This window comes from Epinephelus moara, chromosome 21 (genome assembly GCF_006386435.1).
Source record: "Epinephelus moara isolate mb chromosome 21, YSFRI_EMoa_1.0, whole genome shotgun sequence".
Lineage (NCBI taxonomy): Eukaryota > Metazoa > Chordata > Actinopteri > Perciformes > Serranidae > Epinephelus > Epinephelus moara.
Genome location: NC_065526.1, coordinates 26,160,385 through 26,178,098, shown reverse-complemented (window position 1 = coordinate 26,178,098; position 17,714 = coordinate 26,160,385). Strand labels below are relative to the sequence as shown.

The following is a 17,714-nucleotide window of genomic DNA, read 5'->3' as shown; positions in this document are numbered from 1 at the left end:
AAGGACAGACTGGGCAGGTTTACTGTGCAGTGATTCAGGCTTCATCTGTTTTCCATTCATGACTCTGATTGCCTTGTCGGGTGTGGATGGTAATAGCTCACTATGTATGATAATGCGCAATACACATGATAAGCTGGATGTGCTGTATCCTCAATTGAAGCATGGTGTTGTTCAGAGACTAACGTGTCCCACACTTACCTAACATTTTGTTCTGATTCATCATCAGCTTTGAGCTGTCTGAGTCTTGTCTTGATTTCAGCATAAATGTGTACCACATGCTTGAAAACAGGGCTGTGTCTAATAACTTTTTCATCATTGATGAATCATTTTGGGTACAAAATGTCATAAAATGGTGAAAACGCCCATCATAATTTCCCAGAGCTCAAGTTGAAATCTTTAAATTGTTTGTTTGATCCAAACAACAGTCCAAAACCCAAAAGATATTTAGTTTACTTTTATTCGTGACAAAAAAGACGCCGTAAGTGAATGTAATTGTTTGTCGTTTTTGCTTAAAATATGTCTGAAACAATTAATCCATTGTCATAATAGCTGCTGATTCATTTTTTGCTCATTGATCGATCAGTTATTTGACTAATAATTTCAGCTCTACTTAAAAATACCAAATATACAGAGCTTTACTTAATTCCTAAATGAACTGGGTGATTTGACCTTGTCTTGTGTTTTAAAGGCAGTATTTTCATTTCCAAAGAATGCCAGCCTGAACCCAAACTGACTTGAATATGTACACTTTTCGCTCACAGTAAGTGAAATATTAAGCACAGACCAAGCACTTAGCTAGCTTTACTTTCCTATAATTTAAAATTCATATACTGTAAGCACGTAGGAAGTGCTGTCACTATACTCAATACATCATCTGGTAGTGAAACCAGCAGCGTGCTTTGTCTCACAGGTTGAGAGGCAGCTCTTTTACTGAACGGTGTTTCCCCTCTGTGTCTAAGGTGTGGGCGCTGGGCGCTTGCCAAACTGGGTGAAGTGAGAACTGAGAGGGAAACCCGCTGAGAAAAAACACCACCTGGGACTGCTGAAGAGGACCTCTGTGCAGGTGAGGACTGACGGAGAGAGGAGCATTACTACATGACTAAATGTATACACAAGTTTTCCACCAGGGTCAGAAATGTTTAGAAAAGAATGTAGACCATTTCTGTGTTTTAAAAAAAAGCAAGTCATGATGACTGCAACAACTTTTGCATGACGGAATCCTGTTTTGTAGAGGATGGGTCTGTGCATTTTTGGTAGAAGAAAAAGTAATATTTTTTTAGATTTGTTGGGTGTTTGTTGCTTAGTATATCGGCCGTAGAGATGTCTGCCTTCTCTCCAAAATAATGGAACTAGATGGCACTCAGCTTGTGGTGCTTGAAGCGCCAAAAAAAGGGAAAAACTCAACAACAATGTCTCTTTCCAAAAAACATGACCAGGTTACTCAAGATAATCCACAGACCTTGTTTTGAGCAGTGTTATGTAGGAGCTTTTTTCTTCTACACCTGCCAATCTTATCGCTGCAGAGAAGGAACAAGCATCTACTGCTCACTCACCTTGCACCACTGAGCTAGCTAACGTTACAGCTCGGCCGAGGAGGTCATTAATGTTTACATCTCCCAATGTCACAAGCATAAGCCTCCTGTTCATGAGTGGATTCATGGTAGTTTGATAGAAAGGAAATAGTTTCTGCATGAAACTGCTAACAACAAGGTCTGTGGATTATCTTGAGTAACTGGGTCATGATTTCTGGAAAGAGACATTGCTGTTGAGTTTTTCAAAAAAAAAAAAAAAATTGGTACTTTTAGCACCACAAGCTCAAGAGTTTCAATATATTAGAGACAAGGCAGACATCTCTACGGCTGATATCTCCAATGCTCAGCAGCTCACACCAAAACACTCAAGACTAAACAGCACTACAGGTATGAGGAAAATATGTATTTTTTTTTACTTTTGACGTGAACTGTTCCTTTAAGATGCAACTTAAGAAACCCTTTACTTAGTATTTAGAGAATCTGATAAGTTTGTATTCTGGATGTATCCTTGCTACAGGTCATATAATTCACCCCATAACCTTCCTAATCAAACCATAGCCATCCTTCCCTCTCATTATCTCCGTGGCCCCAGAGCAATCACAAAAGAGCACTGGCATGGGAGGGAAATGAGAAGTAAGAACGAAAGCGAGTTAGAGGGGATGTTTCTGCTTAAACAAATCATATTAAAGTGAGATATGAAAAATGAGATATGATACAGGCCGTGGGGGACATCTGCATTATGCGGTATGAAAATGTGAATAGATTTAGTATTGAGGACAGTGTCTTTGTGTTTCTAGGTTCACACGGCCGTCGGCAGGGTGGAGCTTCCTGACCCATGGAGAATTACTTCCAGGCCGAGGCCTTCAACCTGGACAAGGTGCTGGACGAGTTTGAGCAGAACGAAGGTGAGCCACTGTGTTAGTTTAAATGGATGTGGAGATGAGACAGGGACACACAATGAGTCATTGAGGTTGAGAAAACACGGATGGGACAAGGCATAGCTGTGGAATGACGTTTCAGAGGAGCTGTGGTCAGGGTGCTGTTATGTAACCCAAGGGTAAATCATCAAGGTGTCAGACAATCAGCCACTACCCAGTGAGTTTGAGTAACATTTACAGGTGGTGATTGAGGGTGTGCAGAGAGGGAATAGGACTAATTGGATTATCAATTTCCCCTGGGGCTTGTGTGAAATTGGTGCAAGATGAGTCTCTTTTTTTTCCACACTTAATGCTCACAAGTAAAGAAATTGTGTTAGGGCCTTTATGAAACGGCGCTTCCACTGAGTTTATTTATGGTGATTGTAAAGTAAACACTGCATTACCGAGCTCTGTCTATGCACACCCCCAGTTCTCCAGTCTGCTTATTATAGAGGAAAGACTGCTCTTTTTCTGGATTCATTGCAGATGACCCCAGAAAAATGCCACTCCTCCACACACAGCATATTTTGATGGTACTGTGAGCTCAGTGTGTATTTTGGCTGTGAGTGATTATCTGTGTGTCCTCTGCCAGAGATCCAGCTTGGCAGATTAACTCTGTGTGAGTGAATGTGTTTGTGCTTGAATCTGCTACTGCACATACTAAAACAGCTTAGCATGAATTCCAGTGGAGGGAGGAGAGCGCCATACAGTAGCTGACACGGCTGTGTGAGAAAGTCCTTTGAATAAATATTATAAGAATTTCTGCTTGTATTACACAGCATTCATGTGTCAGCTTGACTGATGGCTCCCAGGGGCGAGCGAGCCGTTTGGCCCAATTTCTCAGAATTTCCCAGTCCATCCACACACTAATTTCCCACTCCATGCCAACCTCATTTCTCAATTTGTTCCCTGGTTTTGTTCCTGCCATTTTTAGCTCTTTTTCGATCACCTGGGAGTGTGTATCTTTGTTTCAGTTCTCTTTGGCAGTTCATTTGAGGCTCCCTGTCTTGCTGTTTTAAGGTTCATGATCTCGTTGCTAGTAGCCACTTCTCCTTATTTTCTGTTTCCAGAAAAAATAGGGTAAATGGTGACTTGTGCAAGATATAGATCAAATTATTTGCAAAGTGCAGCAAAGCCACTATTAGATCAATTGATAACATGTCACATAAAGACTGTGGCTTTATAAGGCAAAGTGAGCTCTATATAATCATCTGTTTTCCTCTCTTTCTCTGCCAGATGAGACAGACAATCCCATTCTCTCGGATGCCAAGTGGACCCAGATCCTGGCCCCGCCAGCCCACCTGCTTTCTCTGAACCCCGCCCTGGCCCACGCAGACCTCAGCCCCCGGGAGAGTCCGCTGCCCTTCAAAACCCTCCCCGACTCCTCCTCAAGCGCCTCCCCGGGGGGCGACCCCAAAAGACATCCCGGTCCCGAACCCTCATCCTGGGTAGAGGAGAGGCCGGCAGACGTTCACAGCCCACCACTCCCCCAGCCCAACATCGGCAAACTGGTGGGCACAGACGATCTCTCGCCGCCCCCTGTGACGGCCTGTACTGCTGTGGAAAATGGCTGTCCTGCCAGCCCTGCAAGCCCGCAACTGGATGGCCTCGGCAAGGAGATAAATTCTCCTTCAGACAACCAGCCTGCTGCTTCTGACCAGGAGGCTAAACTTTATCTGGAGGAGAAAGCCACATCAGCAGGAGGAGGAGGCTCCGCTGTCAATCACACTCACTTTACCTTTGAGGATGGATTACGACACGAAGAAGAATCTCCGTCTCTGAAAACTCATCCACATGTGGAACTAACAACACAAAATGGGGAAGATGTCAAAGTGGAGGCTGTTTTACAGGAAAATGGTCAAGAAAAACAAATTGCAAACTTAAAAGAGGAGCAGGTAGAAAATCTCCTGAATAGAGGGAGAGACATCCAGGCTGGTTGTGAGGTGGAAGAGAATGGTGTATCTTCTCCTGACAGGGTCGGAGTGGAGGAGAAGGAGAGGAGATGTGGTCCAGAGGGACAGTTAGACCAACTCCTCAGAATAACAAGCCTTCCCAATGGATTGGAGCAGGAGAGCAGTAGCCATTCCAAACTTAAGGAGACAGAGGAGGAGGACGAGGAGGAGGGTTTTTCTCCCTCTCCTGTCCCCTCCAAAGAGGACTCTGTCACTGAGGAGAAAGAAATGGAGGAAAGCAAGCAAGAGAGCAGTGATGGGGGAGCAATGGGGTCAGGTAGCATCCAACCAAAACTCAACAACAATAGGCTACAGCCGGTCAGTGTTCCCTATGGAGGGGCACGACCAAAGCAGCCAGTCAGCCTCAAGCTTCAGATTCCACAGCCGCTGTCGGGCCAGGTCCAAAATCAGCTCGGCCCATCCGCTGTCAGCAAGAACAAAAACCAGGAGAACCAGTGTCGGAGAGGCACGCCCTCTGAAACTACGCCTAGTGGGACTGAACAGAGTGTAGTCGGGGTGAATGGAGATGGTGTTGTCCACTCTCCTCCCCTGATGCCCTCTGAGAGCCCAGACAATGACCTTCAGGCAGGTCAGCAGGGCACACTGTGCAGGAAGCCTGCCAACTCCCTGGGAGAGGTTGCCCCTGTGTGGGTGCCTGACTCCCAGGCGCCTGTCTGTATGAAATGTGATGTCAAGTTCACCTTCACCAAGAGGAGGCACCACTGCAGGGCCTGTGGCAAGGTCAGTGGAGTGCTAGAGCTGCTTTTATGTGAGAATGTAAAGTAAAACCTTGTATCATACTTAAAAACACTGATTTTAAGAACCTGCCATTTCTGCGCCAGTTCTGTTGTTAGGTTAGTTATTGGTGGTTTTATATTTATAATCCCTGAATAACTGACCAAATATAGCCATGTGTTGTTGCTGTAATGCAGCTACACTTACAGAAAGGATCTCCTTATGTCTAAAACACTAACAGAAAAGGTTTATTTTTTGGGTCAGCCCCTTAGATGTAAAGAAACTCCCGTTTGCACCAATGTGCACCACATATCCAGGGGGAATTCAATCAGGAAAAAGAGAGAGAGAGATTTCCTAACCCTACAGTAGCCTGCACAGACTAATAGATCAGAATGCAGTGCATTAATGAGATATATTGCATTGTGTTGTAAGGTGCATGACATTGAAAAACTTCCCAAAAACCTTGCTTGCCATGCTGTTATCATTATTGCTTTCACCACCCGCATATTCTCCAAACTGTTCACACCTCTCTGGGGGTTTTATCAAAGGGCATTCTGGGAATTTCCGAATGATGTTGGCCTTTCAAGGTAGGTTTAGGGAAAGCAAGACTTGCAAAGTACTTGAGCAAAAATGCACAGCAGAGAATAGAGGTTTCTTTCTACATTTATTCAGTACATTTTTGTCACAGGGATTTAGCTGACTGCTGCATCTTGACTTTCTTATGATGAGCGAGTAGATGTGTAGGAAGTTGGCATGGACAATAGGGCTACAACTTATGATCATTTTCATTATCATTAGTCTTTATACTTTTTGTTAAGTGTTTGGTCTATAAAATGTCAGAAAAATTGAAACTTTTTAAAAGCCCATTGTTGCTTGTTTTGTTTGACCAACATATTCAGTTTAATGTGACATAAGACAAAGAAAAGCAGCAAGTCCTCACGAGTGAGAAGCTAAAGTTAGAGAATTTTCTGCACTTGCTTGAAAAATGACTCGAGCAATTCGATTATCAAAAGTGTTGCTGATAAGTATTCTCTTAATCTGCTCATCAATTAAACATTTCATCCGTAATAAACACTTACCTGGAATCACCAAATCTGTAATGTGTAAGAGTCAATCAGTTGTCAGTTGACAGTAAATTGTTGAGGTCAAATAAAATGTACATAAATAAACATAAAATATGACGCAACTGCAAACAAAACAGAATAAATAAGTACCCAATTAATGCGTGCAAGGAGAAAAACACCATGATATAATGCATTTCAACCTTTAAAATACACAACCAAGTCATATTCTAAACAGGGAGTATTATTAAAGGTGCTTTGCTGGACTCTGTGGAGTAAGGTAAATCAGACGAGTTTCTTTGATAGATGAGTTCCTTTTTAGGCTTTTCTTTGCAGATAAACACAGTAGGTGTGCAGGTAGCTTTCTAGCATTATGGCCACCCACACATACAGCGGGGTGTCCGCACAATGCTTTAAAGTGGAGATGTGGTCGCTGACACTGCACTGGAAAATCTCTGGGCTGCTACTTAATTTCCCATGGTGGTAAACAAACACACTCTCTGCCACTTGAGCAGGGAGGAGCTGGCACTGCAGTAATACGGACACCAGCTCTGGGGCCGCAAACAATAGACGCAGTAGGATCCTCCTGTGAACCCACCACCACCAGTCTGGTAGATCCACAAACAAGTGTGTGATGGTGCTGTGAGGATGTGAATGTTACGGGATAATGATGTGTAATGAGGTGCTAATTCACTGAACGTCAAGTGCCCTGTACACAGCTGCAGCTCGTTGAAGCCTTGGCAAAGTACAGGAAATCAATATCCATAAAATGGTACATTTGCTGCACACTAAATCACAACTTATTTTCAATTCTTCACCTTTTAAAAACCACTCACAGTTAAAGTAAAATCATTTGCAGGAATGTTTTGTGTCCAGTGTGCTTATTCTTAGAATGTGGTACGAATAATGTCTTTTTCTTGGTGTGTGTTTTTAAGGTGTTCTGTGCGACGTGCTGCAGCCTGAAGTGCAGGCTCATGTACATGGACAGGAAGGAGGCTCGAGTCTGTGTCACCTGTCATTCTGCACTGACGAATGGTGAGCATCATTGCAAAAAGAAAGTTTGTTTTTTCCAACTTATATGTTGCATTTATATGTACGCATTTTTATTAGGAGTGTGTGATATGGCCATAAAAACCCTACCAGACTTTATCAGGCTCGATCATTTCCCTTTATTACCTTTCAAGGCAGCTGGATTTGTGACAAGATCACACAAGAATCACAAGATCATGTGAGAATCCAGTCCTGATTTGTCACATGACCAAAATGCGAATTTGCGTTTCCTAGAATGGTGACATGACCCGTCCTATTCTTCCCCTGATTTGCTAGTGCACGTTTCCTTCATTGGTTTGGTTAAGTTTAGGCATGACGAGTGTGATTTGTAAGGGTCAGGGTAAGAATGTCATGGTAAAGTCAGAGGCAGAATAAGTCAGAGTAGAGTGGATCATGCCCTTACTGTCCCAGGAAACATGAATTTGCGCCCGAATAGTTCCCACAGTAGAAACATTATTCTCCGCCGGTCGACATATTTCTACGGTGTATACCAACATATCATTCAGACCTACTTTGCTTTTTTAAGTGTAACTGAGAATGCCACAGCAATAAAAAGAACTTAAAATTTAGAGTATGACTGGTTGTCTCTTAGCAGACATGAAGTCTTTTGAAATAAAGTGTAGCAGCATTATGATTTTTGCATACATGTAGAGTTTTATATGTAGTATAGTAATGGGGCACAGCTACTGTATAAATGGGCCTTTTTTCAAAGCAGACGTTTTGACCTAGGTGTGATTAATAACATAGATTACGACTGCATTTCATTTAGCTGGGCCAGCTGGCTTATTGGATCACTTACTGGAACAGATTCCTTGCTAACTAAATTAGTTACACCTGTTCTTGTCACACTAAGACTAAGTCTAAGTTAAACTACCTGCTCTACCAATGGGAAGTATCTACGCAATACACCTGTTAAAAACATGTCCAGTGGTACTTCTTATTTTTTAGCAATATCGTCTGTTTATAGATTTGGTATTTTTAAGATTGTTTCCAAAAAGCATAGCCACTCATCTCAAACATGTGGCACCGGTTTACACTTAGGATTTGATGATTTGATGTATTGCTCTGTGTACTTTTTCGACTTAACACCCAGACACAAACACACACACACACTTTACCTAACGTTTACTTTTATATTTTCTGTCTCTGTCAGCTCAATCATGGGAGACACCTGCTACTGGAAGCAACCAGAGTCCGAACCCCAACAACCCAGCGGAGTACTGCTCCACCATCCCCCCTCTGCAGCAGGCCCAGGCCTCGGGGGTGCTCAGCTCCCCTCCTCCTACCGTCATGGTGCCCGTGGGAGTCCTGAAACAGACTGGCAACGAGGGTACAACCTTTACCAAGAATAAAAATGCTCTTTGTTGTTCACCTTCTACTGTGACATTCTGTCCCCATTACTTTTAGAGAAGTATTTTCATGGCTAGTTCTTAAAAGGTTTTGTCTGTATACAGTTTTTTATTTATGTATATATTTATTTATATTGTGGTGTTTCGCTATGGGTCTCTCCCCTTTAGGGTCCTTGACACGGGAGCAGAGGAGGGTGTGGTTTGCTGATGGAGTTCTACCTAACGGAGACACAGCAGAGTCCCCAAAACCTCCCACCTCCAGCCCAGCCCCCTCCCAGTCACTGGCCATCTCCACGTATTCAAACAAATCCACCACTTCTGAATCCTCAGAGGTAGGCTCGGCATGAAAAACATTCACCCACAGCTAATGCTATTAGGTGAGCTTGTTAGGGTCATGTTAGCTACCCTGCAGCTAGCTGAGGGAAGCCACAAAGAACTCTTTCTGTGGGATTCTTGGTGATTTAGTGGCTGGGTCATGGTCTGCAGTAATTCAAAGGCAACATTCCTTGTTTGCTTAATCAGAGTTATAAATCCCAGTCGACTGATGTGCTTAAGGAAAAATACTGTAAAGTTTGCCACACAACAAATAACAGAACAGCAAGTTGAGTGGGGTTGTTTCTGTTGTGGTTCTGCTCTCCACTCATTGGACTTGAATGCCACCTGTCAGGATGATTCATGGCCTGTTGAACAGAATGATTGTTGAAGCTTTAAAATGGCTTCCTTTCAGATGGCCTGATGATGCCATGCAGAAAGAACTTGAGTATAAAATCCGACTTTCACATGACACCATGAAAGTCACACTGGCGTGAACTCAGTAGGCATGGATTTGAATTTATTGCTAAAGGCAAGGTGACTGCCAGTGCTACTGGTGAGCTACAGCAAAGTGACGAACCACTGATAAACAGGGACTCCTTCTGCGCCATTCGGTTTTCATGGTTAGCACATTATAATGCATCAAACAAAAGTGATTAAAAGGAATTTAAATCAGGCCAGTAGGGATATTAAAATGGCACTCCTTTAATTTGACATGTCAAAATCAATTTACTAGTAACAGTGAGGATGACTCAGCCTGTGAAAACAGTTGTATGATGTCTTCTGTGTCTCAAGAGAAGTCTTATCAAATCTGAGAAAAATGACTGAATCATTTAAATTCCTTATTGGTTGATGTTGTTTGTTAGCTTGTTAGCTTGTAAGTGTCAGTTGATGACACAGCATTAATAGTTGTGAAACATACAGTAACATCTGCTACGATGTTACAGTGTGTTCACATTGTCACATTATTATTACGTAATTATATACCAGAGGTCAAATAAAGTTTGCAGGAGGATGTATTCCACTTGGAGTTTTATATCATGTTTAATAAGTCTGCTCTGCACTGGAGGTTTCAGGTTTCTTTGCCAGCATTTGCATTTGCATTTGCATATACTTTTGAATCTTAGATTTTAAGGAAGTGCACAGACATCTCCCCTGTCGACCAGCTTTGTACAGATACATCTCAGTTTAGTCAAGGTCAGACATTTCAGGTGACATAAACACAAGGACAGCACGTTTTTAAGTAAAGGGAATCTCTAAGTAATCTCATTTTGATCTTTGGGCAAAATATGCTATCAATTTGTATCCAGTGACTGTGAGTTTCACTTGTATTAGGAACTAAAAGTCAGGATGAATTGGGCGTCTGCAGTATTAATCTTGACTGGTCTTTTTAAAATGTGAACTTAATTGGTTTTTGGCCATTAGAGCTATAGGACCCAGATGTACCTGCAATAACAGCCATGAAAACCCTTTTGGTTACTGCCACTCACTGTATGCAATAAGGTACATCTAACACTACACCCCCACCCCTCCTCTCCACCCCCAGGCAGCCCATACCCCTGTTGCCCCGGTGGGCAGCCCCGTGGGCAGCTCCCTCAGCCTGATCCCGGAGGACGGGCTCCCTCCCATCCTCATCTCCACTGGAGTCAAAGGAGGTACGGGAGGCTACATCACAGGTGCTTGCCCTCATCCTCACCATTCTGCTGCCTCCTCATTGCTCCGTCAGCTGCTGTGTTTGTGTGCTTGCTTGTCAAGTGTGTTTTACATGTGCTTTATATCACGGCTCATGTTTCAGCCACTCATTGCCAACAGGGGGGAGGAGAGGGTTTGTGTATGGGAACAATGCAGTGATGATGTTTTAAATAAATGGGAGGATCTCTGTTCACGTGACTCCTCTATCATCCTCACTCTGACATCTCCACCTCTCTCTCATCCTCGATTCTTCCTGTCCGTTTATCTAACTTTACCTCGACTCCTCCCTCCACCCTCCTCTCCTTCTTTTGCTCCACCCCACCTGCAGACTATGCAGTGGAGGAGAGGCCGTCAGAGATCGTGCTCATGCAGCAGCTGGAGGAGGGAGGCCCAGACCCCCTGGTCTTTGTGCTCAACGCCAACTTGCTCGCCATGGTCAAGCTTGTCAACTGTGAGTTACCCAGCCAGTACCTCAGTACCATTTAAAGCAGCAGTCATTTTAAAAATGCAGGTCAAAACATTCACATGAGGAAATTTCGGAGGAGCAAAAATCAGTGTGTGGACCTACTTGTGAATTATTAATTTCATGATGATCTAAGGAAAAAGGAAAATACATATTTGCACTGCATTAATTTTTAATTATGCCTATTAAGCTTTTGTCTGTGAATTCCTGAGTAGCCAAAACTCAAATTGTTCTTTTTTTTTTTTTACTTCATGGCAAGTAGCAAGTGATCTCTCCATAGTGAATCCATTGATAACTTTAATAATTAATTTGATCATTTATTAGAGAATTCTGCTGCCTGTTATAATTCTGTCATTGTGCACTATTGCAGATTATACAAGACGTTAAGTTGGCACTCTTAATTCCTATTAGCTCTTATGCTGTATGTAAAGTGCTGTGCTGCATATTCATGTATTCATCCATGCACTAAGCAGGTATCAGCATTTGGGATATATACTTTTTTGGCATTGCAAGGGGGGGGGAAATCACTTTTCAAGACTGATTTGACATGAAAAGAATTTTCTCAGTGTAAAATTGGTTCAATTACAGTGTTTTGTGGTTTATTAAATTCTGTCCTCTTTGTGCAAAGAAGATGATACTTGAGTAATACATTTTTAGTTTACTTAAAAAGAAAGGAACATTAAATTTCTCTCTGAGCATTTAATCTTGTGCTGATGCGTCTTTATGTAAACCTGACAGCATTCAATTCAAACTTCTGTTGGAAGCGTGACAAAATTGTTGCTAGGTCCAAATTAGTAAGACTGCCATCATGACTTTTATGCAAAAGTGTTAATTCAGACACGAGACAATCGTAAAATTGCCATTATGTTAACAATGTTTGAAAGGATTGAATATTTATGGCTCTGATGTAACTATCTCCTGTATGTCTGACTAGTTTTCTGTTCTCTCTTTACACAGATGTGAACAGGAAGTGTTGGTACGTGACGACGAAGGGCATGCACGCCGTCGGCCAGGCTGAGGTTGTCATTCTGCTCCAGTGTCTACCTGACGAGAAGACCATCCCCAAAGACATCTTCACCCACTTTGTGCAGCTCTACCAGGAGGCCCTAAGTGGTAAGAACACAACCAACAGCTCCACCAGGAGGCACACTGCGAAATTAGTCCACCTCCACCGTGGGCCCCTCTTGGGGGAGATAGCAGCTCATTAGTAGTTGTGTCCACAGGTGAGTCTACCTGTCTCAGTCAGGCGCTGCCCAGTTAAAAATGAGCTAACCCTAAAGTAATGTAGTATAACGTGAGGGGGAAATGCCCCAGCTCTACTTTTTGTTCCGTCGAGACGACAGGTGCACCTAGTCGTCCTCTATTTGGAAACCAGGTTACTGTCCGCCGCTGCTCAACTGTGTCTCTGCCTTTTTTCATGAAAAATGGTCCAAACATTAGCGTCATGCTGTCAGGTCGCCTCCCTCCAGGCGTGACACCTCACCACTGCTTGTCGTGCGTTTTTAACTCCGTATGCTGCAGAGCAGAATCGACTAATATCGGGTGACTTTGACGGCTCGCTCCCCTCAGGCTGTTTCCTTTTTCATATTCACACTGGAGCAGTTTCAGGCTGGTGGAAGAGAGCCATATTGTGTGTGTCGTTCCTGATTAACTCGCCGTCAGTCAGGTCTCGGGAAGAAGTGCTGGCTTTAGCAAGTCCCAGCCACTGAGCTTTGTCATGGCATTATTGCGTTATGTGGCATCTAAATGACTCCCTCCCTCAGATAATTAGTAACATGAAACCTTAGTGGGTAATATGAGACTGTAGGTCGAGCAGACAAGATAGGTTTTATTCATTGTTATTGAACTTGATACAGACTAACCAAGGCTCCTTGTGCTCACAGTAACCTCAGGTGCACACTGAGAGCCTCTTCCTTTCATATTTACCTCCTGTTTCAGAGGATGAGAACTCTGGTTTGTCTCTCTTTTGCCCCTTTATTTCTTATTTGTGTTAATTTTCATGCTATTCTTCCATTTTATCCTCTTCATTTTTATTCATATCCCCTTCACGTCATTCCCCCCCTCAACTCCTATTACATGACTCCTTTTTCTCCCCCACTACCCTGCTGTTCCTTTCCCTCTCCCGTTTCACCGACCCCATCTCCTACACCACTAACTTCTCCTCCCCTCCCTCTCTTCCTCGTCTCCTAAAGGCAACGTGCTGAGCCACCTGAGTCACTCATTCTTCACGCAGAGTTTCCTGGGCAGTAAAGAGCACGGCGGCTTCCTCTACATCAGCCCCTCCTTCCAGTCGCTGCAGGACCTGCTGCTGCCCAACCCGCCCTACCTCTTCGGCATCCTGATACAGAAGTGGGAGACGCCATGGGCCAAGGTCTTCCCCATCCGCCTCATGCTGCGGCTGGGCGCAGAGTACCGATGTGAGTTCGGACTGCCGGGGTTCATGTTATTTTAAAGTGTTGACATACAGACAGTTTAAGCTCATATGTAGTTTCATTATTCATAAAGAAAATGCAAAAAAATCTATTTGCACAATGACGGCACAGTAACAGATTCAGTCCATAAGGCAAAGACTGAGTTCATTCTTGACCTTCAACAGCAGTTAACAAGACAGTCTCACCTTGAGGGCCATTTGATAGTTGTTCTGGAGCTTTCAGTTATGTCACATGATCTGCATAGGCACATTTTTTTCTTCAGTGGTCATGGAAATTTAGATATACCTATTTCCGTTTTTTCTGAGCACTTTATAGCGCACTCAAGTGAAGTCATCGGTCTTATTCATTATTTCCTTCTTGTTGCTCAGCAGGGTTGTCAGTCGTCTTTTGAATGGTTGTCTCCTGATCGAGCTTCAACTTCCACCTCTCTGCAAAAGCATTTTTTCATTTAATGAAACAAGACTAACTTTTCAAATGTTAATATTAAAAATAGTAAAGCTGATTGATATAAGAAACTGATCGACAAGAAAACAAATCTGAGCATTTGCCGTCTTTCTTTAATTAAGTGTAGTATAAAGTATGGATTTAGATTTTAGTCATTACCAAGTCTGGATAAACATGGAAAAAAACAGAAGAGAGAATGGAAAAATATTTGTGTTTCCAGACTATTCCCCTATTCAGTTTTCTACAATATAAAACTCGAATTTCTAAAAATAAATTTGTCATACACACACAGTGTTTTTCATTTATGTTTGGAGCAGGCAGCCAGCACAGCTTGAGTGTGTGGACCAAAGTGAGCTTGATGTCATCGAAAGCAAGACAAGAAGCATGGTGTGCAACTGAAAACACACTCTTAAGCAGAGCTTCCTAAACACCTGTACGTCACAGGCTGTAAAGAAAGCTCTGCCCTCAGTGCCGTATAACTGTACCAATCCCAACTTCCACAACCAAATTAGGTTGGGAGAAAATGCGACAATATCTTTGGATTGCATATTGATACATAGATAGCATAAAATCGGGGCCGAGATGTTTTATAGTGGAACATTGTCGAACTTCCTGCGTAGGAGTATGGACTGAATGGCCACAAAAGATAAATGCAAGTTTTGTAAGGGCTGGGTATATGTGCTCAGATATTTTGAAATGGAAAATGTGTAAGAACCCTGGCACTTGTCAGCTGTCGATACTCCGAGTAGGACACATTTTGGTCAGTGTTTTGGTCAGCGCCAAAACAGGAAATGCATTGTTGAGTTGTGGGCTTCAGCTAGTGAATGGGAGAAAAAGCAATTAACAGATATTAAATATTTCTGTCAAGTGTTGGAACCAAATACTACAAAGTTAAATTTGGTGAAAGTGAGAGCAAAGAGTGTGAGTGTCACTTTGATGGTTTCCTGTGGTAAAAAATTAGGATCCAGCTTGATCTAGAGAGCTTTGCATGTCAGTTGTCAGAAGAAGCCTGTCAACATCAAACCAGCCTGCTCTCATACGTTTCTCTCCGCTTCTCACATGAACCAGGAAGTCTTGTCAGGGGTTTTATCAAAGAGCCTCCTCTCCCACCAAATCCCCCTCTCTTACAGCCAGACCTGCCAGCACAGAGCACCGCCTGGCTCCGCTAAGCCTCTTGCCTTCTTGCAGCTTGCTCAGATAGAATACATTAACAAAGCCGCATACAGTTGAGGCTCTTAAACACAAAATGTTACCAACACCGCAAAATTAATTCACCACACAAACAGCGTAGCTCTCCACGCCACTACCTCTTACCTTAAGCAGTGACCAGCAGGAGTGTGGGTTGCTCGTCAGTGTGAGGATCCCCGCTGAACTGCAGATTGAGGCTGAGATTGGTTTTTATTGCTAATGAGAGTTTGTGGCAAGATCTTATTTCCAGCTGTTTGCTGAGATAAGGCTAAAAATAGTCATCTAAGGAGCTTTGGTTGCCGGAGAAAAAAAGCAGCCTTATTTTTCACTTGTGGATTAGGAACGTTCCTCCTAACTGCAGGCGCACTGTATTTGATGTGTGTGTGTGGGGTCTCTTGTTCAGTTCATTTGCATTCATGAGTGAAGTGGATAGAAAACACAGGAAACACAAGTTGTGCAGTTCATAAAAACATGAGCACCCACTAAACCAAAAATACAGACCCAGACCCAAGACTGATTGAATAAATTAATAAATTAAAATAATAAAAACAAACAAGGAGGAACATTGTAACAGCAACAAAGACCATAAAATAAAAGTGAATAAAAATATTCTTTTCCCTGACCACATCTCTGTAACTTTTTATAAGCGAGAACAAACCCAAAATGTTGGCATCGTTTTGAGAGAGTGAATACATTTCCATGACAACTGAATGAGACACTTGATAAATGAAAAATAAGTAACTCTGACATTTAAAACCATAGATGATATCTGAGTGGTAAACCATTTCTATTGTGGATTTATCAACAACTAAACAATTTGTTTTGCAGTTTATCCGTGTCCACTGTTCAGTGTTCGCTTCAGAAAACCCCTCTTCGGAGAGACCGGCCACACTATCATGAATCTGCTCGCAGTAAGTTGCTTTGTGTTTTTTCTCTTCTCTTCCTGTGCTCGGTTATTATTTATTTTCAAGGTTGAAGAGCTTCGCTTTGTGCTGTTGGAAAATAACATGAGCTTCGAATACACTTTACAAAATGCACTAGATTCTGTGTGTAGCAGGATGATTTTCTCATTTATGTTACCAAAAAAATACAGTTTCCCTGTCCTCATCATTTTTCTGTCCCTGTCGTAGGACTTTCGTAACTACCAGTACACGCTACCAGTGGTTAAAGGTCTGGTTGTGGACATGGAGGTGAGGAAGACGAGCATTAAGATCCCCAGTAATCGTTATAATGAGGTGAGTGTCCTGCATCACAAAAACAGACATCCACATCTGGTTATTCTTTCAGTTTCTACAGTTTCTCAAAAGAATTTTCTAGAAAATTAACTATATAATGTTATAAATGTCCTTACACCGTCGTAAATTACTTAATCTGTACAGTCCAAAACCGAAAAATATTCAGTCTAATGTGATCTGCATCAGAGAAAGGCAGGGAATTCTCATATTCTAAAAGCTGGAACCATCGTGAGCATTATTATTCGAGACAGCTACTTGACCTTATGTTGAGTAACGACAAGCAGGTGGAAACAGAGGCTTCTTTTGTGTAATATAACAGGAGGATTATTATGCTGTCGCTATATTTCACTCTCTTTTTGATGAGAAACTACTGAAATACACAGAGCAGGACAGAAGCACAAAATGCACCTGCATATGACGTACATGCATGGTTACCAACTATCTCGCAAATATATGCTGCTTACACCGATTGCTTCCTCGACAGTCCACATTCAGACGATGGATTTATTAGTTATTTCAATCAGGAGAGACTCGTTCTGAGAGAACAGAATATTTACTTACATGTGCACATAAGTATGAAAAGGTTGAAAAGTCTTTGGCGATTAGACCCCATTGTGATGTCATCTATTCCGGGAGGGTGGTAAAGACGTAGTAGATTAGGGATCCCCCCCCGTGGAGTCTAGATGCAGGTGGTGGTGATGAGATGTGATGAAGAGGGAGCTGAGGATCTGGATGTGAAAAGGTATGGGCTTTTGATGAGCTCATCCTGGGCTCTGGGAAAGATGACTGGAGGTGAATGGGGAGGGCGTGACGATACTACCTAAGATGACAGCTGACAGGAGCAGAGAGAAGAACGGATTTAAAGTTTGGCAGCAGCAACATGAATGGCTCAAGGAGATAGTGGCAAAGTTTGATTGGCTAACTGGGAGAGGGAAAACTTGTGGTCAGCTGATTGGTGGAAGTAGTGGGAGTGGGCTAGAGAGAGAATTGTGAATGGATATAGCGTAAAGGAAATCTTCCTGATTGAACTTAATGCAATTTATAGAACACAGCAAGTATTCAAATTCAGCATTTACAACAAAAGATAAATAAATAAAATGTACAAATATGGTGCAGACATTAAAGGGATGTAGGGGAAGGGTGGAGGTATTTGTCAGCAGGGAACATCAAAGGTGTAGTCAGTCAGGAGCCTCACCAGAGTCCCACTGGAAGCTGAGTGAGACCCTCCTCTCACGTCATCTTGGCCCGGTTGTTTGATTCACACCAGATTTTGATTGATAACTTTCACACCAGCCAAGCTTGTTTTGATGTTAAGGCACCCTAAAACTACAAAACCTTCCAATTCTTCTTCT

General features: G+C 42.7%; 1 protein-coding gene across 2 annotated transcripts in view; it reads left to right on the top strand.

Moving 5' to 3' along the window:
- Positions 1 to 17,714, top strand: part of zfyve9a (zinc finger, FYVE domain containing 9a) — a 35,144-nt gene that overhangs the window by 8,307 nt on the left and 9,123 nt on the right. The window contains exons 2-13 of one of the 2 annotated variants that reach the window (XM_050074555.1): positions 960 to 1,063; positions 2,330 to 2,437; positions 3,686 to 5,142; positions 7,133 to 7,232; positions 8,401 to 8,577; positions 8,765 to 8,928; positions 10,455 to 10,563; positions 10,929 to 11,051; positions 12,021 to 12,176; positions 13,256 to 13,480; positions 15,956 to 16,038; positions 16,258 to 16,362. In XM_050074555.1, the coding sequence (XP_049930512.1) occupies positions 2,368 to 2,437; positions 3,686 to 5,142; positions 7,133 to 7,232; positions 8,401 to 8,577; positions 8,765 to 8,928; positions 10,455 to 10,563; positions 10,929 to 11,051; positions 12,021 to 12,176; positions 13,256 to 13,480; positions 15,956 to 16,038; positions 16,258 to 16,362 (2,769 nt within the window). In that variant the 5' untranslated portion in view covers positions 960 to 1,063; positions 2,330 to 2,367. Of the gene's footprint in view, positions 1 to 959; positions 1,064 to 2,329; positions 2,438 to 3,685; positions 5,143 to 7,132; positions 7,233 to 8,400; positions 8,578 to 8,764; positions 8,929 to 10,454; positions 10,585 to 10,928; positions 11,052 to 12,020; positions 12,177 to 13,255; positions 13,481 to 15,955; positions 16,039 to 16,257; positions 16,363 to 17,714 lie in introns of both variants that reach the window. The other variant, XM_050074554.1, reaches the window with a different exon arrangement.